Source organism: Ambystoma mexicanum, chromosome 3q, assembly GCF_040938575.1.
Source record: "Ambystoma mexicanum isolate Mex_15411 chromosome 3q, UKY_AmexF1_1, whole genome shotgun sequence".
Taxonomy (NCBI): domain Eukaryota; kingdom Metazoa; phylum Chordata; class Amphibia; order Caudata; family Ambystomatidae; genus Ambystoma; species Ambystoma mexicanum.
In genome coordinates, this window is record NC_090926.1 from 465,536,731 (window position 1) to 465,560,476 (window position 23,746).

Sequence of the window (23,746 nt, forward strand, 5' to 3'; positions counted from 1 at the left end):
AGACACAACTGATTATAGAACTCTGCGGAGACCACACCACAGATAACAACAGACTATCAGCCATCTATAACACCATAGAGAGCTGGATGAAGGCTCACTGGATGTGCCTAAATGGTTTGAAAACTGAACTTATGACATTTGGATCCACAAAAGCCCCATCTAATCTGGGCCCAGCCTATTCCACTTTCAACATGAAAGACTCCAATATTATAGTCACAAATAAAGTTAAAACACTTGGCATATACTTGCAATCCTCATTAGGAGCAGAAGCACAGGTTTCATATCTCAAAAGAAATTGCCAGTACTACCAGAGACTACTACGCCGCACCAGGCCATACCTCAACGCTAAAAATAGCACCACCATCGCTAGAGCCACCATCCTGTCCTGTTTGGATTATGGGAATGCATTGATGCTTGGTTCAAGTAATACCTGCATTAAACAATGCCAGATAATTCAAAATAACGCTGTTAGATCCATCACCGGGAAATCCAAGCGCGAACACATCACTCAAGACCGAACAGGCCTCCATTGGCTCGCCATAGAGGAGCGCATTCAATTCAAGTCCCTGACGCTGGTTCACCGCTGTTTGTACGGTACGGCTCCATCATACCTTAAAAAAGAATTCCATTGGTACGAACCTAGCCGCAGTCGAAGATCAGCCAAAAAAGGGCTACTCAAAGCTAGCCTTATCAGAGTCAAAGCTACTGGACTTGGGAGGGCTTTTCCCACCAAAGCTATTGCCCTCTGGAACGAACTTCCGGACAATCTTAGATTGGAAAATAGTTACTCCTCGTTTAGAAAGCAGCTGAAAACTTTACTTTTTCGGTAAGTTGTCATATATTCAGCTTCGGACTCCCGGAGTCCTTCTCTTTTCTTTTCCATGTAGTCCCGTGACCTCTTCTTCTCGTGTTCTTGTCGCGCCCTGATGCTTGCGAGCTTCGGCGCATTATAAATATATAAATAAAATAAATAAATAAATAAACAGACCTCCATGCCAGCAGCAGATAGCCCAGAGGGGCCATTAATGCCAGGGGAACACATCTATGTTAGAAGCTTTGTAAGAAGGTGGAATTCACCACGATTTCATGGTCCATACACATTGGTGTACAGCACACCAACTGCAGTTAAGGTGAAGGGACTAAAATACTGGGTGCACCTCTCGGACGTGAGAAGGGCGCGCAGTGTCGCACTCCCCCAAAATGAAACAGACTGTGTGGATGGCACTGCTAACACAGCCTGACATGACGAAAACTGCAACTAAGAGAGGAAAAGTATAGTAGAAAAGCAAAAAGGTTTTCTTTTTTTATATTCTCCCTCTCTCTTTTCCCCCTTACTCTCATATGAATTGTGTTATTTCTCCTATTTTTCTTCATTGTTTTATGATAAATGGAAAGAAATTGTTAAATGCCTAACTAAGCAAAAGATGAAAAAGAATGAACTGCAAATATGTTTCTTTTCATGATGACTTAACGAATTTGTCTCGCCCACATAGGTTCAACATGAGCCAATGCGATGAAACGGCTGAGCAGACTGAAATGTTAGATAGAAATAGGGATGCCACTAGGGCCAGTAGATTGAGCAATGTGGAATGCGTTAGAAAATATGCTGCCATACTATTTGCAATAATTATGTTTTATTTTATTTGGTATAACGTCGTTTTATTTGTGGCAAATAAAATGAACAAAGGGGGGAGCGGGGCTAACATGATAAAACCAGGGTCTAAAGTAATATGGACTGGAGTAACAACCATTTGGAAGGACACTTATAACATTGAGTCGAATAGTATAAATGCAACGCCACCCTATAACGAACTGCATGTAAACAAAACTGCTATCCATTGTTGAGTAATACTATGGCCAAGGAAATAGAGCCTGGGTGGGATGTAAATGATGGTTACTATTGGTTGACTAACTCCAGAAATACAAGCATGCACACACTCGCGGCACCAGAAACCACTACTGAATACACACATGTCACTATGAATAAAATTGATGATGCATGGTCCAGAATATTCCCGCTGCAATATCAACGAGTTGGTACCCAATTAAACAAAAGAGAGGAGAAAAAGGGGGGCGGGAAAAAACAGATATGATATTTATCATAACCTGGGGTTAGATGAAATAGAGGATCCCCGACACCCTGACCAATCAAATAAATGGTATTCAGACATGAGCACCGCAGCAAGCAAGTAATGAAAGTTGCTACGTGTGCTCACTTATTCGTCATGCAACTGGAACCCCAAATATTTTAATTCCACAGAAAGTACCCTTGTCTGAAGCCCAATGTTTGATTCATCTGATGCTGTGTAGAATAAAAGACACATTTCAGGCACACACAGTCACCATGGAAAAATTTTAAAACAAACAAACATGCACCAGCAGCCGACAAGGAGTAATTTGCCTCCAAGAGCCATTTTTCATCATAAAAGGGACAAGGTATGCAGACAACAAGTGGCATGATGAAACGATTGAATGCAAAGCTGAGGGGCTTAGAGGGCTGCCAGACGAAACATACGAGTGGGCAAAAGAAACGTGCATCCCCATCTGGTCACAGCATATCACCAAGCTGACATGGGTCACACCACTGGAGAGACCCATAAAGATTCAAAAGGAAATACTGCACGAACTTTGCTTCCATGGAGAAGGGAAGGTGAATATGGGAAACGCACAGCAGTGCAATAAGACTTTAATAATACCAGATATGAAAAAAGGCACTGCCGCATTAATGGACATATACTGGATCTGTGGCAAACGAGCTTACCTGCATCTCCCAGCATCCTGGAGAGGAACTTGTGCCCTAGCCACACTTCACTCAGCACTAATGGTAATACCAGAGAGCCATGTTCAGTTTACAGCAAGGCCTTCGGCTGACGGTTCGACAGCAGGCCAATCGGCTGAACCATCGACAGCGCCCGATGAGACAATCACGGAGCCCCCAGCATACGAACTATTGTCAGAAGAAACATTGAGAACCAAGTTGTCATGCAGCAAAAGATCCAATTATATTTCGTGCAAATCGGCAGAACTCCTTGCTGAAATCCCGTAGCAGTACAAACTTTTCTCATCTGCAGAGACATTTTTAGCATCATTTCTAGCACAAGGCGTTCAAGCAAGCACAAATGCGAAATGGCTGCAGATAACATGCTGGGAGCTCATCCAGCTGGCTAACGACACTGAAGAAGGATTCAACATCATAAAAATAGAGCTCCGTGCACTGCGCCTGATGACGATGCAAAACAGATATGTCTTAGATCTTATCACGGCGGTGTTTGCAAAAAAATTGGGGGGCGTGCTGCACGTTCATACCAACTTTAGATGCTGATAACGGGACACTGTCACACGTGATAACAGCAGTGCATAATTTAGGAGAAAGAATTAGAACGGAAGGTGGAGCAGACAACAGCACGTGGTTCGACAATCTGTTCAGCTGGATACCATCATGGGTGAACATAGCAGCAAACATACTCATTCCCATTATTGTCTTTCTTCTCCTAATATTCTGTGTGTGCCAACTGGGACTAAGATGCTGTGAAGTGGGCCGACAGACAACGGTGGCTACCAAGATAGATGCCCAAGTACAAACTGGAGAATACACCACACGGCAGTATAGAATGACTGCTATCTATAGGCAGTATGGGGACGTGGTCGATAATCTACATCACACTACCATGAAAGAACGAAAGGACTTGCTGTGGTATAACGAGGTTTGGATAGATTTGGATGGGGATGGTGGGATATACTTAATGGCCACCCCAGAAGAATACGCAAGAAGGGGTAACAGCTTAAGAAGTGTGTGCAAAGCATGGATGCCCATAAAGGGTACAGCTGCTTGAGATGAGGCTGTGGCCGAAGCTGAGCGCTACCGAAGGGAGAACGGAAAGAACGAGATAATTAGTTTGTTACTTTAGATGTAACGAAAGGGGAGAATGTATGGGAGCGAGGGGCCCTCAGGCCCCCTCGCGCCGTACACTCCTCAGTACGGGACTTGGACCACGTGCCTCCAGTAGTGGGATTGCCCCTTGCCCTTATGTAAAGTTAACCACGGTTGACCGCTACATAGATGGGACTACTGAGCAGGACACGGGGCATCCATCTTTTGTGCCCCCTTTCGACTCCATCTTGGGTAAACAGGCCTCACTGCGATAGTACAGCAAGGCTCAGCTCCCCTTCCACCGCAACAGCCAAGGACAGAGACACACACACAAGGCGCGTAGGCAGCTGGCTGGCCTCCACCCTTGCACTCCCCCTGCGAAGGAAAGCTCTGCGCTCCCATTCTCACGTTGAAGCTGGAGAAAGTTGCAACAACCAATATGATACAGTTTTCTTCCTCTGAGATCACTGCTAGCATGAGAACCAGCATGTGAACCAGGATGAGCTAAGCACTTTTTGCTCGTTCGTCCCCATAAACATGCAAGCCACCCACCCCCATTTAGATTAATGTATTGCCATCCTGACCCAGCGCTCCCTGTAAGGTATTTCTTTCAAGTGCCAGACCCTCGCCTGCGCTGCGAAACCCACCCAACACACCCACTACTAACCTTAAGCACTTTGGCACAATATATATGTTTTTACTTATACTAATAGGTCTACAGCTTAGGAGATATGTGAAAGACAGCTTGACTCTTTTTACATGCACAATAAAGGTCAAGGCCTCCAATTAAAGCTACTAATGACCCAATTGTACTGACAAATACTATGTGTGATTTGTGTAGAAATATGAAAAGAAGTATAAAATATTTAGATAATTTGTTATTTAGTGTTTTACGAATGCAACATATTAGTTTAGGTAGTGACCACAGTGACCGGACCCTGACCTACGTGGAGCACAAGATATTTGACGTCCATCATCTCGCCAGCCAATCAGAAGGAAGAGATACCACCCACACCACCACACCGCCCATATGTGATGATGCAAATGGTGTGGGCATTTTTTGGGTGATTACCTAGCTGGAGAAATAAACCATCCTTTGAACTCTTGCAGCCGGTTCTCAGTGCCTCTTTCCCCGACAGGGGTTGTGTTGGTTATTTTATTTTTTCTTACACGTAGTTAGCCGGGGAAAGGCACCTACACAAGTCTTAAGTCCAAAAACACAACCCTAGCTAAAGGCAGTTCGGAGAGGGCTTGAAGTCTTAACAAACAGCGAATAATGAAGAGTTCCTGAAAATGTCTTCTAGTGTCTAAAGTTATTGAAGCAGCAAGTGAGCAACTAACAAAGGAGACCTAAAAACAAACTTGATAAGGGGACACAAGCAGCAGCTTGGGTAGGAGATATGGGGGGCAGGGGGTTGCCCTGGACACCTCTATGTGCACTGCAACCGTCTGGAGCGATTTCTTGTAATCAGGTAAGCAATACCTTTTTCCCCCCCACACAGCACCTTTGGTTTGAAGAAAGCATTTATGTTGGCTCTTCTGCGATGTGGCAGCTCTGGACCCAACCTCCAGATTCCTTGGTCTGGTGACAAAAGGCAGGAAAATGGACGGTGTCTCTCAGCAGCAGTATCGATGGAAGACCTGTAGCATGACTTTCAGAAACCTATTGGTTCACTCTGCGGTTTTGGCGCCTTTTCAGCAGCACCAACAAAGCACACAGATACCCCGGTTAATCATCTTAACTTCCTGCAGTCCCAAATTCTGGTGAGGGAGTCCGAGTGAGTTGGATCGGATCTCGGTAGTGTCTTTAAGGGCTCAGCACAGATTTAGACGCATTCAGCCTTTCCACAACAATGCACTCGAAATGGGCAGCAGGTCTCCTGGTATTGGGGTTCTGCAGCTCTGGAAGCTCTTAGGACCTAGGGAGATGGCTTGTTTCAAAGTTCGTCTTGGGACTGGTTGTTTCCACAAGCCAAAGGGAAGGAGTCCTCTTCAGAGCTCCTCTGTCGCCTAGAAAACAGGGCCAGAACAGCAGTGGTCTTGTAAATGGTTTGCAGGAGTCTCTGGTTGTCTTCTTCGTCGGTTACTTCTGTTTCCAGTGGTCGACTTGCTTTACACTCCAGAAGCCTCACCTTTTACACAGTTGCAGCACACACCCCTCTGCAATCTCTCCCAGAATTTTACAGAAAGGGTAGTTTGGCTGTCCAATCAGGACAGCCAGACTCCCTGTGGGTGTTGGTCTTATTCAGGCATTCTGGCAGACAAAGAACATGGGGGGGGGGGGTGAGGTGTAAGACTCCTTCCCCACTTCCTGCCTGCCCAAACACTCTGGAGCCTAGGCGGGGATACGTACTGGTTCCCGCCAAAGGCAAAACACCCTCCCAGAATGGTAGAAGAAGGGCTAACAAAGAACGAGGCTAGTAATGGTGAAAAAAGAAGGTAGCCCCCAATTTGGTACTTGGGTGCCCCAATTGTGCACTACCAGGGCTATGGATATAGCTTGCGGTATAAAAAATACACAATAATTGGTAGAACACGTCCACTGCCACCAGCCATAACTAGGTTATTGTCTATGTGACTAAACAGTCACAGGAGCAGAGAGAAGGGGGATACTAAGTATCCCTTTGGCACTCCACTGAAGGTGGTGTGTGCCAATCTCTCAGACTATAGAGTTTTGGGAGAGACACCAAGTATCAGAACTGTAGTTACTTAAGGATATAGAAAAAGAATCTTAAAGGAGGACCCTAGAGGTCCCCAACAACACTGCCAATAAGGAGCTGTGTGCTGCAGTAGTAAAATACAGATGCCTTTAAGAGCTATGGAGCAAACAGACTCCATAGTACAGGTAGATTACAAAGAATATAGTTCCAAAAGACAGCGCCCATAAGAATGAATGAGTGGAAAAAGGCTCCACTCATTCAGGATTAAAGGGAAAAAGGTCCAGAAGTCCAGCAAAAAGTGCTGGGGTTCTTCCTCGGAGAGGGGGTGAAACATAATAATGATACATCTCCCTAACCAAAACGTCCTTGCAGCAGTCTACAGAAGGTAAGTGGCTTTTATTTTCTTTAAATTATGGTATTTATTGAGCGCGGACCTAGCTTCGTGAAGCAACAGAGCACTTTACTGAGGTATACAACAGTACAGATGCCTAACAGAGCGCTTTTCAGAGGTAACAGACCAGATATATAGCGGGGGGTAGGATACAAAGGGGTACAGCTGTACAGAGTGGGCGGGAGCAGAGGGGCAGACAGCATCTAGCAAGTCAGGCTTGTGCTGCAGTGAAAAAACAGGTGGAAAGTATTGTGAGACACATTCACCTCACTGGTAGCCTAGGGTCTAACCAGTGCAGACCAAATAAAATTAGAGAGGGGAGTCATAAGGGTTGTCCTCAACCCAAAAACCAGCTAGGATCCAGACAAAAAACAGATATACTGGGGGACTCTATGGAAGACAATGCAGGAAAGTTGTAAAAATAAAAACTTTCCAAACACCCATTTTGATCCTTCTACGAGGCCCTATAGTCTGCTTTCATGCTTCTATGCCTCCCAAAACTTAGCCAAAGTCCTGTGAACCACTGTGACTGCAATAACTTCCCCTGCTTACCTTTGTCTTTCTTTTTCATCTTCTTGTTGCGCGTCCCTTGACGCAGGTAGGAGAGAATTTGCGTCAGTTTGCTAATGACAATGTCGTTCGTTGTAAGGGTTGTCTGAGCCTGGAAAATAAAACACAATGGTTCAGGCTTCAAAATATTTTATAGTGGGGTCGGTCCGACAGACTGGCTCAATCTGCCCTCACTAGTTGTCAATGAAATTATGTGAACAGCACAAATCCTCACGTATTTGAATATTGGAAATTCGACATCAATTTAATTGGGGCCTTTTTAAGTGCTTTACATAATGACATTGAGAATTTGAGTAAGTCGGGCATTGAAATGCGAGTTTGAATCACACAGCAGACAACAGGGAATACAAGCATAATAATTTATGAGAGGATAAAGCAGAGAAATTACTTTTCTAAAGGGTTTTTGAAGTGAACTCGGACTCAAGCCTCATGGCTCTTGCTTCGCCAGTCAACAATGGCATGCAGTAATATGTATCACATTACCTCCATCGTTGGACAGTCGGCTTTGCTCCGTATAAGTGTGGTAGGGATGTCTGTGTCAGCGTACTCATCATCCAGATCCACCACATATGCCATCCTCCCTGGCAGGTACAGTTCGCTTCGTTCATATGCTTTGCTCTTAAACAGGATGCGGTAGATATTGCGGCCTGTGAGAGAGCAAGAAATAAACTGATACTGAACATATCATAAGACAGTAACACAAAAGGGCTGAGGGGCAAAACCATTGAAAAGATAATCACCAGGTCTAAAGGAGTAGCAATAAGAGGAGGAATCCACTTTCGTGGTGACCTTCCAAGTTCTAAAATCAAATGACCCTCAAACACTTACCTAAGCGGGTTTTAAATTCAATTTTGTTTTCTGGATCTTCATCTTTCCTGGGAAAATAAAGCAAAACATGTAACGATTGCAAACAAACGCTCCCCATATGCTGCTTGGTAGTACACACTAATGCGTTTTTCTCACTCACTTGGTCTCCTTTTGAGGTTTCTCGATTAGGTCATCTTCTTCCTTCTCTTTGCTGGTAATCTCAGCACGCACCTGAGAAAGGTAGAAAACAAGTCAGTCAGATCAAAAGACAAATAACTGTCACGGTTGCATCACTTTCATATGTATGGATCCCTCCCTGTCCCTTACTTTAATTTCACAATCACAAACCAACAAACCAGGGCAAACCAATCCACCTCCTGCTAAAACACTAGTGAACCTATCCAATCCTTTGAGGGCATAGACAATTGATCACAGGGCCATCTCAAAGACAGGCGGCAGCCACCAGTGGGAAAGCGGATGCTCAATGCGCTCACTAGACTGGGGACTGACTCAGGGACTTATTTATTTCTAACGCGCCAACAGTGTTAGGCAAGAATTGATGTTGTAACACTGTTAGACTAAAAAACACTTGTCTAGTTGGTATTAGGTAACCCACCTTTTGGTATAGGTCTGTATTACACAAGTTGGTAGTGTGAGCAGACAGGTCTATCTCAAGAGGGGTAAATGTGCGCTGTAGAGCTGTAGCAGTGAAATTCGCAAATACAAGTAACACTTACACTCAAGGTTTCAGTTATAGTTATTTATTTTATTTGCATCAATTTTTAAATACGCGTTCTTTAAAAATGGCAAGTATGTAACACTGTAAATGTACTTTAAAAATACTTTTCAGAATCAAACAAGTTAGTGAATATGCTTTTTACACCCTTCCTACACCCTAAGGTGACTTCATTCACAAGGACATTAATGGCATTTATTTATCACTAAGGACTGGTGCAACTCCTCTCTCTGCTGGCTGTACTTCATTGCTACTGCAGGAACCGAATGCCAGGGGACAGGAACACCAGAATCGAGTCCATCGACTTTAAGCCAGACCCGAGCTCCAGGAAGATCCTCCGTACTCCCTCGAAGCAGGACTTACCAAGCATGAGCCACCTCAACAGAATGCTGGACCGCAGAAGCAAGGTAAGTTCACAAGGTGTCCAAGAACCACGGTGGTACTATTTGCGAGTAGCTGAAACCGCCAAGTGCTGCTGATCTTAATTGTGCCCATTGCTGCCGCCAACCTTCGAACCGTAGTGCAGGAGTCCCCAGACGTTCTCACTCTTGTCCCCACGACTGAGGCCCAGGAACAACAGTATATGCAGGACTACAACAGGAACAGAAGCCAGCTGGAACCATTTCTTCAGACTCAAGGTACTGTGAACAAAGAGGTACTTTTCCTCTTGTGTGTAGCTTGCTTGCTCTCAGTGGAGACTTGCATTTGCTTCCCGTTGCTTGCAGCTTTGCCCTTCACAAGCCTCCCAGCTTGTGGCCCAGCAGGGATTTCATTTACACCCAAACTCTCTTAACATTGTGCAAGACTTTTGTGCTAATCTTCAGGATGTGCCTCAGCTCCCCTATACTTTGCTCAATTGACATTGGCTGTCCTGGTTCCCTGAAGACTCTTCTAACCTCTGACTTTGTGTTTTTACTATCCCTCCAAAACGTCATACATACCTTACTTGTATAGCTGGGAAAGGGTTAATCTACATTGCATTGGTGGGTTCAAAAGTGCTTACCTGTTTGAGAAACTTGTTAACCATCGTTTCCTTCCCTAACCTTTTCCTTTTTGCCACAACTTCAGTATTCATGTCCACAGTGTCCTAATTATTGAAATCACCTCAGGGTGTAGGAAAATCTGTGTGCCATCCCAAAAGGGTAGCTACTTACTTTACTGAACTGAAGGAGTGTATTTTGAAGTGTGTTTTTATTGTTGCCAATTGCTCCCTTCTAAAGAAGGGCGATTTGAAAACTGACTGTTAAATTAATAAATAATTATTCAATCAAGAAACCATGAGTAGAAGTGTTATTTGAATACTTGTCAATGTGAAATTGTATGTTGCAACCCTACAGCTCACATTGACCCCTTTTGAGATAAGCCTGGCTGCTCAGTTACACTACCAACATGTGTAGTACAGGCCTATACCAAAGGTTGGGTTAACTATTGCCAAGAGGACAAGTCTGTGGGAGTCTCCCACAGGGTTACAACATACAATCTTGCCCAACAGTAGGAAAAAGTAAAGCACTGCCACCAGCCATTAATTGTAGAAAGGGTAACAAAAATGTTACATGAGACGGTAGACAAATGGGATACTAAGTAACCCCCCCAGCACCCGATTGTAAGATAGTATGTGTTGGGTCTACAAAGAGAAAAAAGGAAGCAAGGAACAAGTTACTTACCTGTAACTGTTGTTCTCCAGCATGGGTCTGGCATGGATTCACATGCTCATGAATATTCCCCGTCGTCAAGCTGGGAATCCTCGGTAAACAATAAATCTGTTTCAGTTTCACTTCTGAACTGTCTTTCTCCCAACTACCAATCACTGCTCTCTGGGTCATATTGCCCCCAACCAATGACTGCCTACCTAAGCCCCTCCTCTGGCAGCCATCTTCAGATTTGTTAGCACGTAAAGTGGTAGTAGGACCAAGAGAAGAGCCGCAAAGGGGTAGGCGGGAGGGTTCGCATGCGAATCCATGCCGGACCCATGCTGGAGAACAACAGTTACAGGTAAGTAACTTATTCCTTCTCCAGCATGGGGTCTGGTATGGATTCACATGCTCATAAATAAAGAATACATAGCAGTACAAACATACACAACCACGGGAGGTGGCAAGACTCCACATTAAGCAATTCTCTTACCTCCTCACCAAGCTCACCTTCAAGCGAACAGGTTGCGCAGCACTGCTTGGCCGACTCTGGACTCCTCCCTGGAATCCCCGTCGACTCAGTAGAACTTCGTGAAGGTGTGCGTCAACCTCCACGTAGCAGCCCTGCAGATGTCCAGCAGGGGCACACCAGACAGGAACGTCGTAACTGCAGCGATCGCTCTGGTCGAGTGGGCTCTTGGACGGCCAGGCAACGGTCGGTTTGCCAACCGATGACAATGGGTGATGCAGCCGGAGAGCCAGCTGGAAATGGAAGCCTTGGAGAGGGCCTTCCCATGTTTCACAGGGCCAAAGTTCACAAAAAGTTGCGACGTCCTCCGAAAACTCTTCACTCTAGCCACATCCCCTCAGCCGGTGACAAAGGCGTCATGAAGAATACAGGTAACACCGAGGGCTCGTTTAGATGAAAGTCCAACGGCACCTTGGGCATGAAGGAGGGGTGCGTCCGTAGCACCACCCTCGTCTCGTGGAAAGTCAAGTAAGGTGGTTTACAAGAGGGCCTGGATCTATCCCACTTATCGTGCGGAGGCGATGGCCACAAGCAAAGCTGTTTTCCACGACAAAAATGTCAGTGCTGCCGAATGCATAGGCTTGAACGGTGGACCCATGAGCCTAGTCAGCACCACATTGAGCTCCCACACCGGTGCCGGAGCCTTCACCGGCGGGAACGAACGGAAAAGTCCTTTGATTAACTCCTTGACCAGGCGGTGTGACCATAACAACGGCCGTCCTGGAGTTCTGGTGTAGCGGGAGATAGCCGCCAGATGAACCTTGATGGAGGCATGAGCCAGCCCTGCTTTGGCCAGCAACAGCAAATACTGCAGCACCTGCAGAGCCGTAATCCGTAGAGGGTTGATCTTCTGTGCACGGCACCAGACGGTGAACCTCTTCCACTTATATTCGTACCATTTCAGTGTAGACAAAGCCTTGGCCTTGGCAAGCATCTCCTTGCAGTCCGCCAGGATATCGTATCCTCCAAGCTCTAGCACTGCGGGAGCCAGGCCTGCAAGTTCAGCGACCCTGGGTCGTGGTGCAGGATCGCACCTTCTTCTCTGGTGAGAAGATCAGCGGCCGCCGGAAGCTTGACTGGAGGGTACGCTGACAAGTCTAGAAGGTCCGGGTACCTATATCTGTCTCGGCCACGCCGGTGTGACGAGGATCATCCTGCCCCGGGACCGTCTGAGTTGATCGACTAGTCGAAGAAGCAACAGCAACGGAGGGAAGACATACAGGAACAGGCCGTCCCAGGGGAATGAGAATGTGTCCCCCCATGCTCCCCGGCTGGGGAAACCTGCTGGTGAATGTCCGGCACTTGGTGTTTGTAACCGTCGCAAACAGATCGATCTGGGGATTGCCCCATCGACGGAACAGAAGATACACTTGGTCCTGCCAAAGCTCTCACTCGTGGCAAGAGCGCAGCTCCCTGCTGAGAGAGTCAGCAATGGTGTTCTTCACTCCTGCCAGATGACCCGGGACGAGAAACACCCCCTGGGCAACGGCCCAGTGCCATAGGTCCTGCGCCTCTCTGGAGAGCGCTGGGATCTGGTGCCCCCCTGCTTCCGGATGTAGAACATCGTGGTGGTGTTGTCCGTGAAGACCCGTACCACCTTGCCCTTGTGGGACGCAAGGAAAGACTTGAGGGCCCAAAACACTGCCCGCAGCTCCAGTACATTGATATGCAACAACTTCTCCTCCGGTAGCCACAGGCCTCTTGCGTGGAGACTTCTGGTGTGCGCGCCCCAACCTTCCAGGTAGGCGTCCATCGTGACAGTCTCCTGATGAGGTGGGGTCTGAAAGTCTGCCCCTTGCCGACAGATATGCACGGAATCCCCACCACCGTATCGCTCGATGGAAACTCTTGTCAAGAGAGATCTTGTCCTCGAAGCTTCCAGATACCTGAATCCAACGGGCGCCAAGGAACTCTTGCAGTGGCCGCATCTGCAGCCTGCACAGCTGAATGAGGTATATGCATGATGACATCATGCCGAAAAGGGACTTGATGGACCTCACCCTTTCGATCTTCAGGGTCAACTGGAAAACCCTTGGCACTAACTTCAATCCGAAGGGAAGGGCCTTGAACTGGTAATGTTGCCCTTGAACCACGAAGCGCAGAAACTTGCGGTGTCCCTTGTGAATGGGGATGTGAAAGTAGGCATCCTCCAAGTCCAGGGCCGATAGGAAATCCCCTTCTTCCAGCTGTCCTAGCACGTGCTGAAGGGTGACCATCCGAAACTTCTGGGATCTGATGTACTTCTTCAGACGGCGCAGGTCTAGGATGGGCCTCCAACCGCCCGTCTTCTTCTTGACGAAGAAGTACAGAGTACACTCCAGAGACCCGAAGCCTCTTTGGAACAAGCTCTATCGCGCCCTTCTTCAACATGGCCCACACCTCCAGCAGAAGCTGAGGGACGTGGTTTTTCTGCCTGGCCACTGGTGGTATGAGAGGACACTCATTGGAATCCCAGGGTGTGTCCGTGGGCCAGAGTGTCCAGCACCCAACGGTCAGTGGAGATGGACTTCCAACCGCTGATGAAGTTCGTCAGCCGGTCTCCCACTGGGGTGTGCAGGTAGGGGCCCGACGTCACGGCCGAGGGAGGTCGTTGACGTGGAATAGCCAGAAAATGTCTTCCTCGCCCCCGCTGAGACCACTGAATCCGGGGAAGGCTGGGACCTCAAACACTTGGGTGCAGAGTCCGGCACACTGTACTTCTTTTCGGATCGGTCCCTCTTTGACGGGGCCGAGGACGGGTTCTTCATAAGGGACAGTCCCTCGTCCCAAATGTCGTCCGACAGCAGGATTGACAGCACGGTCTTCCTCTTTTCGCCTGTTGGTACAGGAAACCCTCTTTCTTTTCCTCGGGGGTCAGCTGAAACAGGTCTGAGGCCCTAGAGATCATGGCATGGAATGAGCCTAGCTCGTCGGGCGGCGAGGTTCTGGGCGGTGCAGACGGGAGGTCTCCTAACCCGCTGTCGTCGTCCATGCCTGTGCCTGTTGTCGCCGTGTCTAGGTCTGTATCCTGTCTCGGTGGAGGAGAGGGGGCAACGGGCGACTAGGCGGTGGAGGGTGAACTCTCCTCTTCTTGACAGGGGGCGCGCCTGATGGCCCCAGTGCCGCGGGATCTTCTGGTGCCGCAGAATCTTCCATCAGCAGAAGGGGCATCCTCGTCTGAATCTGCAAACACAAGGTGTGAAGTGCCAGGAGAATCTGCACCGAAATGTCCGCTGGTGGTGGTGGTTGCTGAGGTGGCGGAAGTGGGAGCAATGGGGTCAGCGTTGTAGGGTTCTCTAAATCCTCCACGGCCTGCTCCTCCTCGGTCTCGTCACCACTCTCGACGTCTCCCTCGTCGGGATCCTTCCCATAGGACTTGGCCTCAATGAACTTCTTTTCCAAAGTGGTCTGGAGAGTAGAAAGCCCCTCCTCAGAGGAGATGTCCGTGCCCCCCCCTTCTCTGCGACCAGGGGAGACTGTTTCGGGGAGAAGGGCATTGCCTGCTCCGGTGTCTTCTCTATGGGCTGAAAAGACAATTCCCTCCTGGCAGGCAGGGAAACTCTCGCCTTAGGGGCCGCACCCTGCGAACCCGCGCCTGCGGCCTTCGCTAGGGACGCCACCACACCTTCAATGGAAGGCTTTGCCGGGTGAATCTGGGCCTGCACAACCTTGGTCGAGCTAGAGGCCTTCACCTTTGGGGGAGGGTCAGCACCCCGCTTTCTACCAAGGGCCCGTCCGGGACTTCCACAGAAGCTTCCCCGGGTGGTCCCGCTTCCTCTTCTTCACCGAACCTGAGCGTTGGCTTGTGGTTGAAGGTGCTGGCGACACTGAGCTCACCCTGGCCGCCGGGAAGCCCGTCGCAACAGAGCTACCGGTGAGCTTGCAGTGCTTAGCCTTATGTTGAGCCCCTGTCGCCGGAGCGCCCTCAAAGGACTTAGAAGACTGCTCAGTTTTCTTCTTGAGGCTGGAGGAGGCATGCCGCCGGGAATCACCCGTAGCAGGGGCCTTGGCCTGGAGCCACTCGGTGAGACGCCTGCGCCGATCCTTCACGGTGCGGGGGAACATCTCCTTGCAAAACACACAGTCTTCCTCCACGTGCGTTTGGTCCGATGTAGGCAATAAACGGCACAGGGAATGCCCATCGTCCAAGTAGATGTTCCGTAGGCCACATCCTGGGCGAACCCTGAACAGAGGCGTTGAGTCTCCCTTCCCTCGGCCATGTCCACGCATAGTAGGCCTGGAAGAATCTTCTGGAATCCTAACTCAACGAAATTCAGCCCTTGAGGGGCGCTGGAAAATCCGAAAACAGGTCTCCGTTAATCGGATGATGGGTTGATGAAGCTTGAGGCTCGATTGACCGAAAATAGAGTAAAACTCTGGAAAAGTGCAAAATGCAGTAAAAAGCCAGAGAGCTAATCACAAGGACTCCCACCCCTCGAACATGTGGTAGAAATCTGAAGATGGCCACCAGAAGAGGGGCTTAGGTAGAGGGTAGTCATTGGCTGGGGGCAGTATGACCCAGAGACCAGTGATTGGCTGTTAAGAGAAAGACAGTTCAGAAGTGAAACTGAACATTTCTTTACCGAGGATTCCCAGCCTGACAACAGGGAATATTCATGAGCATGTGAATCCATGCCAGACCCCATGCTGGAGAAAGTCAATTTCACTTCACTACTCTTGGAAACAGTAGTCTATCCAAGAGAAGGTATTTAAACCTTAGCAGAAATCCAAAGGATTTCTCTGTGACACTGCACTGAAGGTGCAGTGTGTCACAATGTAAAAAGATGCCTATGGAGTTTGTCAGACTCCAAAACCAAAAGAAACAGTGTTCAAATCAAATAAATATACATGAGTGAGTGGGAAAAAGGTCTCACTCTCTCCAGGATAAAAACTGAAAGTCCTACAGTCCAGCAAAAAAGCTGGGGTTCTCTAAGGTAGAAGGGAATTAGCACATTTCTGAGAATTCTCCCTAACAAAGGCAAAGGGCTAGAAGAGTCTGCAGGGTGTCAGGACAGCCACAGTCAATTGGAGCCCAGTCTGTGGAGCTGAGGCACTTCTTAGATTAAAAGTCTTGCCAAGTTAGAGAGTTTATAGAAAAATCACTTGTAGTGTCACAAGCTGTGAAGCTTGTGAAAAGCACAGTTGAAATCCACTCTAAAAAGGTAAGCTACTGCAAGTCTCAACTGAGAAAAGCACAGCTCAAAGATACTGAGGTAAATACCCAAAGTCTAAACAGTACTTCTGGTTTGAAGAAGAGTGGTCCAGCTAGATTCTGTCCTGTTGCAGCGATGCAGACCCTGGGTTCCTGAGCCTCTGTCGTGGGGACAAGAGGGAGGAGGTTGGGGTACTCCGGCGGCAGTTTGGAGTTCGTCCGCAGCTACGGGCTCTTTCCGGTTCAGCGGCACTTTGCAGTTTCTGCTCTCGATAAACAGCACCGTCGCGGATCTCGGTTGGGCTTACTTGGATCCTGTACTCTGGTGAGGGACTCTAGCTCTGGTAGTCCTGCTTCTGGAGGGTCCTTAGGAGACTCCTGAAGCTTCCGGCTGGATTTCAGATGTTGCAGTCGACTACGGATTTCTCGACCGCTGGCACTCGGTTCCTGCAGCAGCAAAGAATTACAGCCAGTCGGGTAAGACGGTCCAGTGGAGTTCGTCTCTGGGTTAGTTGGTCCCACTCACCCAAGGGAAGAAGTCGTCCCTTCCGGAGCTTCTCTGTCGAATTGAAAAGAGTTTCTGCACAGCAACATGGCTTCACCATGAGGAAAGTCCTCACACAAATAAAATGGGGAAAAAAGAAGACAGGGCTATTTTGACAAAATGCTATACTGCAGCTGAGGATTCAGCATGCGGTAGAAAAGCACAATGGTAGGAAAATTAAACCACTGCCACCAGCCATTTAAAGTAATGAGGGTAACATAAAACATGTTACATGAGAATGTAGGATAAGGGGTGACTAGATAACCACCCAGCACTCCACATAAGATGGTGTGTGCTGGACTTGCAAAGAGTAAAGGTAAGTAAAGTCAATTTCACTTTACTATTCTTGAGAACAGTAGGCCTCACATGCGAAATCTAAAGGATTTCTCTATGACACTGCACTGAAGATGCTGTGTGTTACCAGACAAAAAGTAGATGCCTAAAGGGTTTGTCAGACTCCAAAAACAGAGGAAACATAATCCAAATTAGGTAAAAACACGAGAGAGTGAGTAAAAGGTCTCACTCACTCCAGGGTTAAAATAAAACAGTACTAGAATCCAGTAAAACAGCTGGGGGTCGGAAGGACCACCAGGGGGCGCAGACGATGTAACGCCTCTGCGTCCGTCTCCTTGCCTCACAGGCCAAAAAGCCCCAAGGCGGACATACCTCCCCAGCCCCCCTCGCCCCCCGAGGTGGCCGAAGCAACAAGTCTTCCCCCGGTCCAACCCCGGTCTTTCTGGACCCAGGGGTTGAGGAGAAAACAGCAAAGACAGCAGAGGCGGAGTGTGGCGGCCTTGGTGGGTGGTCCTAGAATGCTGAAGAATGGGAGAGAAACACTGCAGCCCCCAGAGCTGGGAGAACAATGCAGTGAGGATAGCAACGGGCAAGTGGTGCAAGCAGCGGCCGGGCCCCCCTGCTGCCCTTCACTCGAATCCTCTGGCAGGACAAAAAGAAGCCGACCGGAAGTTCAGAGAGTTCCGAGGCTGAGGACGCGGGATCGCTCAAGTGACGGTGGCGCCACAGACACTGCAGAGGGCACAGTGGACCCCCTCCAACATTAAAAGCAAGGTGAGATCTCATTTCTATCTAGATGCGACGCAAGCTAGGTTCAGAATTCTAAGTGTGGTGCATGCTGAGAATCATATGTTAACAGTCACATTTCTGAAATTCCATATGAGTGTGGCATATGCTAACAATAATATTTCCATCTAGATGCAACGCGGGCTAAGCTTGAGAATTCCATCTAGGTGTGGCATATGCTAACAATCACATTTCTGTCTATGAGCATATCATGTCCAGGCCCCTGTTCCTGTTCCCCACATTCCCTAGTGTCTGCACCACCACATGATGTATTTTCCCCCCCAGAACGTGTCAAATTTTGGACATTCCCGCCATATGTGGGCCCATGTGCCAACTCCCCCACAGTCTCTCCAACATCCCTGAGTAGAGTGCGGATAGATCTTGTTCAGTCTGACCAGTGTTAGATGCCACTGGACCATCAGCTTTAGCTAGATCTCGCGGATCTAGAGAGACCTAGTTAATTTCGGTATTTGTGCCCACAGGAGTTGCCAGTCCCGCTCTCCTATCTCGGTGCCCGTTTCCACCTCCCATTTCCTCATGTAATTTCTGCTTGGTGGGTTGCCCCTCCTTTATGTGTATGTATATTGCCGCCATTAAACCCTTGTCCCCGGAGTGCATGTCCAGATATTTCTCAAATAGGGTTAGAGGTTGTGTGCCTGCCTGCTTCAATTCAGGGTGGGGCAGCCAATGTCTTAGTTGTATGTACCCATACCTGTGCCTCTCATCTAGGTTAAAATCGGACTTGCACTTCTCAAAGTCCTTCACTGTGCCATCTTAATACATATTGCGTATCATCCGACATCCTCCCCGGTACCATGCATCAAATCCCATGTTTTTGCAACCCGGAGTGAATTGTGGGTTCTCAAACAGGGGGGTATAGAGGGAGGGGAATGTGGTGATGTGGGCCCACTTCACTGCAGTGTCCCATGCTTCCCCTATAGTCGATGTGATATCACTTGCATACATTTGAGGGGTTCTGTCTACCCTTGGTTTCCATAACATTCCCTCTAGATGCCCAGCTACCAACGCTCTGTCCATTGGCCGCCATGGTTTGTCACAATCGTCCTTCTGCCAGTCCCTAAGGATTCTAATTTGAGCTGCGAAATAGTATGCCCTAAAGTCGGGCTCCCCCATTCCTCCCAGGGAGGTTGGGGTTCTCATAACAGATGCCGCCAATCTCGGTTTCTTTCGGTTCCATGTGATCTGACTTGTGACCTTATGAAGGGCTTTGAAGTAGCTACATGGGATTACAATTGGCAGGGCAGCAAAGTGGTATAAAAGCTGTGGCAAAACCATAATTTTTAGGACGTTAATGCATCCCAGCCAGGAAATGTTTAGCAGCCCCCAATCAACCAATTTTGATTTAATTTTCTCCATCAGGGGCAGATAGTTTGCCCGATAGAGTTCTCCCACGGTCTTAGTGAGGTGCACCCCCAGATATTTAATATCCTTAGATGCCCATCTGAAGGAATAGGCATTTTTGATATGCTGCTCGGTGGAAGGCGACAGTCCGAGGCGGAGTATTTCTGACTTGTTTGGATTCATTTTCAGCCCGGCCACAAGTCCGAAGCGGTCGAGCTCCTCACTGACCGCTGGGAGAGATGACTTTGGTTCTATCAGCGTGAGAAGTAAATCGTCCACAAAGGCGGCCACTTTATGCATCTGCCCCCCGAACGGTATGCCTTTTATGTTTGCTGCCACCCTAATCGCTGCCCGGAAAGCTTCCAAGTGGAGGGTGTACAGCAGCGGAGAGAACGGACAACCCTGTTTTGTACCACGCTCCACCATCACCTGGCCGGATATTCGACCATTGATTGCCAGCCTGAGGGTCGGATTTTGATAATCGGCCATGACCCGGTCCATAAATTTGGGACCGAACCCCATCCTGTTCATCGTGGCAAAGAGGAAGCTCCACTCCACCTGATTGAACGCCTTTTCAGCATCTATTGCCAGGAGGAGAGCCGGGATCCTCTTCCGGTGCACTTTCAGTCAGATGAGCTATTCTCCTTACATTGTCAGTGGTCTGGCGGCCTCTTATGAAGCCCACCTGATCAGACCGAACTATTGTGGGCATGATGGCGTCTAACCTGGACGCCAGTATCTTAGTATGTATCTTGGCGTCCACATTTATTAAGGCTATTGGGCGAAACGCCCCGCTTAACTCCAGGTCCTTGCCTTTCTTTTGTATAAGAATTACCTTTGCCTCCTCCATTGACTTAGGCAGAGCTCTGGTAGACCCTATTTAAATAGTCTAGTGAGATGGGGAATTAGGAATTACTTATGTAGCTTGTAGAACTCCACTACAAACCCATCTGGGCATGGGGATTTATTAGTTGCCAGGGTAGACACCGCCCTTCTTACCTCATCTATGGTTATTTCCTCTTTCAACCGTTCCCTTTCTCCTCGATACGGACCTGAGATTCACTCAATCTAGATACATCTCATGCGCTCTAGATTCTGGATTACTTGAGGAATATAGATTTGTATAGAAGTGACGGAACTCCCTTTCTATCTCACTGTTGGAAGTGGTGTATGTCTGGGCAGCCCCCCCCCCCCCTGATTTTCAAAATCTATTGTCCCTCTCCTCTTTTCTGAGCGCTCTGGCAAGTAATCGATCGGATCTGTTCGCCTTAATGTAACATTTTTGACGTAGGCGTGATAAGTTTCTTTCCGCTTCCCTGGTGTGGATGAGATTTAGTTGGGCTCTCCTTCAATGGCCCTCGATTGTTTCCCCGCCATTCGTGCCCTTGCGTCTTTAAGTCTATTACCTAGCTGTTCCTCTTCCAGTCTCAGCTCCCACTCTCTTCTCGCTTTGATCGCTATAATCTTACCCCTTATCGTGGTTTGAGGGCGTCCCATCATGTCTGTGGTGGTGTCATCCCAGGTATATTATGTGTTACAAAATCTTCTAGTTCCTGATCAATTTCCTTAACTAGGATAGCGTCCTTAAATAGTGATGTAGGATACCGCCACTTCCACAGACCCGGTGCCCCTCGTGGCCTGGTTATCGCCAAAACAATGGGAGCGTGATCAAATATCGCGATGGGACTTAGTGTGATGTCTACTAAGTTTCCCAAGAGAGAATTAGATACCCAGACGTAGTTGATCCGGGAGTGGGTTTTGTGTGCGTGCAAGTAGAATGTATATCCGTGAGAGTTCTCCTGGGTTTCCCTCCAAGCATCCACCAGTGCCAGGTCTCTTATTTTCGTCTTTAGGTCCCCCCGAGGGCTGCCATGTGAGCCTCATACCAGCCTACTCCTATCCCTGTGAGGTTCCCAAGCCATACTGATGTCTCTGGTTAGTATGATGCGGCCTGCAGCAAAATTGCCCAGTCTGGTGAGGGCTTTTATTAGAAAGGGGTCTTGGCCCATGTTGGGTGCATAGATTGTCGAGATTGTGTAGACCTCCCTCCTGTCCTCCAGCAGCACTGCTAGGTATCTTCCCTGGGAATCCTTCTGCGAGGCCTACTCCATCTCTCATAGCGATGACCACCCCCCCCTTTTTTGGCAGGCTGAGTGGCCTGAAGCAATCTAGTGTATCCCCAAAATCTAATTCTGTGTGAGTCTTGAGTTTGGATATGGGTTTCCTGTAATGTGACCACGTGTGGCTTTTCCTTACGTATAAACCTCTCCACTTTGTCTTTTGAGTGGCAAGTTTAACCCATTTACGCTCAGGGACAGCAACGTCGATTGCCCCATGATAGAAGATGATGAAGAATTTGGAGTGTGTCTGGTATGTCCTGTAGCCTGGGTCTATGGTAATTCCTGTTGTCGGGAGCTCATTGATCGATTCAGTGCGCCTGTTAAAAGATTTCTGCCTCCCGGATAAGCCTTGGCCCCCCCCCCCCACGTCCACCATCCTACCCCCTGGGAGAACTCAGCTGGCAGAGTGCCCCTCCCCAGCCCCCCCGTGTCGTATCGACGAGAGCTGAGCTCTAATGCTTTTCCCAGTCCTGAGCCACGCGGGATCTACCCATCCCATTCCAAGAACCCCCCCGCCCCCGCTTCGCCGCAATAGCCTTCCTGTGAAACTGAATTTTGCCTGTGTCGGTGCCCCATCCTTATATAGAGAGTGCCCTCCCCGGACTCGCCGTGCTACCACTCTTCTCTTTAGAGAGGCTGGACCCAGTGGGACTCTCTGCCAAACCGTTTTGACCGACAGCGATGTTTTTTTTTGGCTCATTGTGTCATGGTGGGGGGTGGTCAGTTTTCGTTGCCCGTTTGAACCTTACTGTGGTCCACTGGGTGGTGGTGCCTCTGCAGCGCTTGCCGATTGCTGCTCCTCAATTCCCAGCAAATCCATGCCTTGCTCGCATGTCGTGATCTCGTGTTGCCTGCCCTGCCAGGTGAAGATCAAGCCCAACGGCTGAGACCATCTGTACCTAACTTATTGTGCTCTCCGATGCGTCAAAACTGGCCACATTCGTCTCCTTTTAGCCAGAGTCGCCTGTGTAGATCTTGATACAGGAAGATCTCAGATCCGTTGTAGGTGATGCGACCCGCCTTTCTAGCCTTTTCCAATATCATCTTCTTTGTCGTGAAGCTGTGAAATGCCACTAGGACATCTCTTGGCCTAGCGCCGGGCTCCGCCCGGGGAATCCCCACTCTGTGAATTCTATCAAATTGGACATCTAAGCCCGATTCCTCATCTAGGAGATCCGTGAATATGGTTGTTAGGGTTTACGTGAGATCTTGGGCCTGAATGGCCTCTGGTAGGGCTTTAACCTGTATATTGATTCGTCTGGAGCGGTTCTCCAACTCCTCAGCCTGCAGTCACAGGTTTGTCATCCCCTGTATGGCCCGTTCATTAGTGTCAACCAGCTCCTCTATTTTATTAATATCCCGTTTGATTTCTCCAAGTCCTTCAGCAAGATCCTACCTCAGGGTTCTGCCTTTGGCCTGCTGATGTGATCTTGTCCACCATCTCTCCTAGGAATTGTTTGAGCATTGCATGCGTGACCAGCACATCCTGGGGGCCATGGCTGGAGTCCTGACTTGTGTCACCAGCTCCTTGTTCCCTGTGAGAGTCGCCCTCCGCGTCGGGCTCCCTGGACCAGATTCTGGTGAGTGACCCATCCTGGGTCTTTTTTATGCTCTTTGTCGCAGACGAAGGACCTTTGGATCTATTCCTTGGCATTTTAGAAGGGGGTAATTTCAGATCCGGACACCCCTGGCTGTAAAAGTCTATGGGCTGGTGTTGGTGCGTTGAACGGGTACTGCCGGGTGCCGCACCGCCACCCTCCGTCGGCTGTCCTCAACCCTGGGTTTTGGCGTGGGTTCTCGTCCCCCACACTGATCCAGCTGGTGTTGGTGGAGCAGGGCGCTTTTTGGCCGGATACAGTAAATGTCCCTAAAGACCTGGCATGCAGTTACTGTGGGTTAGGGGGCTCCCAGCGCGGCACCCTCTAGTGAGAACCCTCTACTGGAGTTGTCGGTAAGGCCTCAGTGGGTCCAGGAGTCCCAGAGGTTTTGTTTCAGCTTGGTCCGAGCCCCAGAGCCCGGCGGATCGGGCGAGATTGTGTGTCCCGCTAGGTGCGGCGGGTGCGGGGTGCCTTCCCCTCGCCTCTAGAGTTAATGCTCCTCCAACGCAGGGCAGCACCTGCCTGGTCACAGTGGGCCCAATTGGGGGAATCGCCTTCTGGCTTTGTTAGCTGTTAAACTTCCTGAGGGCCCCCGGCCCCAATCTCCCTACAGTAATATGGTCCCGAGTGTTGGCTGGCAACTCTGATTAAGGTGTGCCCCCCTCTAGATGTGGCCAAGTGAGGCCTGCGACCAAGGGAAGCTTTTCGAAGGCCCC

At 48.9% G+C, this 23,746-nt stretch overlaps 1 protein-coding gene across 1 annotated transcript in view; it reads right to left on the reverse strand.

Moving 5' to 3' along the window:
- Window positions 1-23,746, reverse strand: part of IK (IK cytokine) — a 433,474-nt gene that overhangs the window by 351,144 nt on the left and 58,584 nt on the right. Inside the window, exons 7-10 of the mRNA XM_069654229.1 lie at window positions 8,460-8,530; window positions 8,321-8,367; window positions 7,976-8,139; window positions 7,475-7,583 (exon numbers count right to left, since the gene is read on the reverse strand). Of these exons, the coding sequence (XP_069510330.1) occupies window positions 7,475-7,583; window positions 7,976-8,139; window positions 8,321-8,367; window positions 8,460-8,530 (391 nt within the window). The remainder of the gene's footprint in view (window positions 1-7,474; window positions 7,584-7,975; window positions 8,140-8,320; window positions 8,368-8,459; window positions 8,531-23,746) is intronic.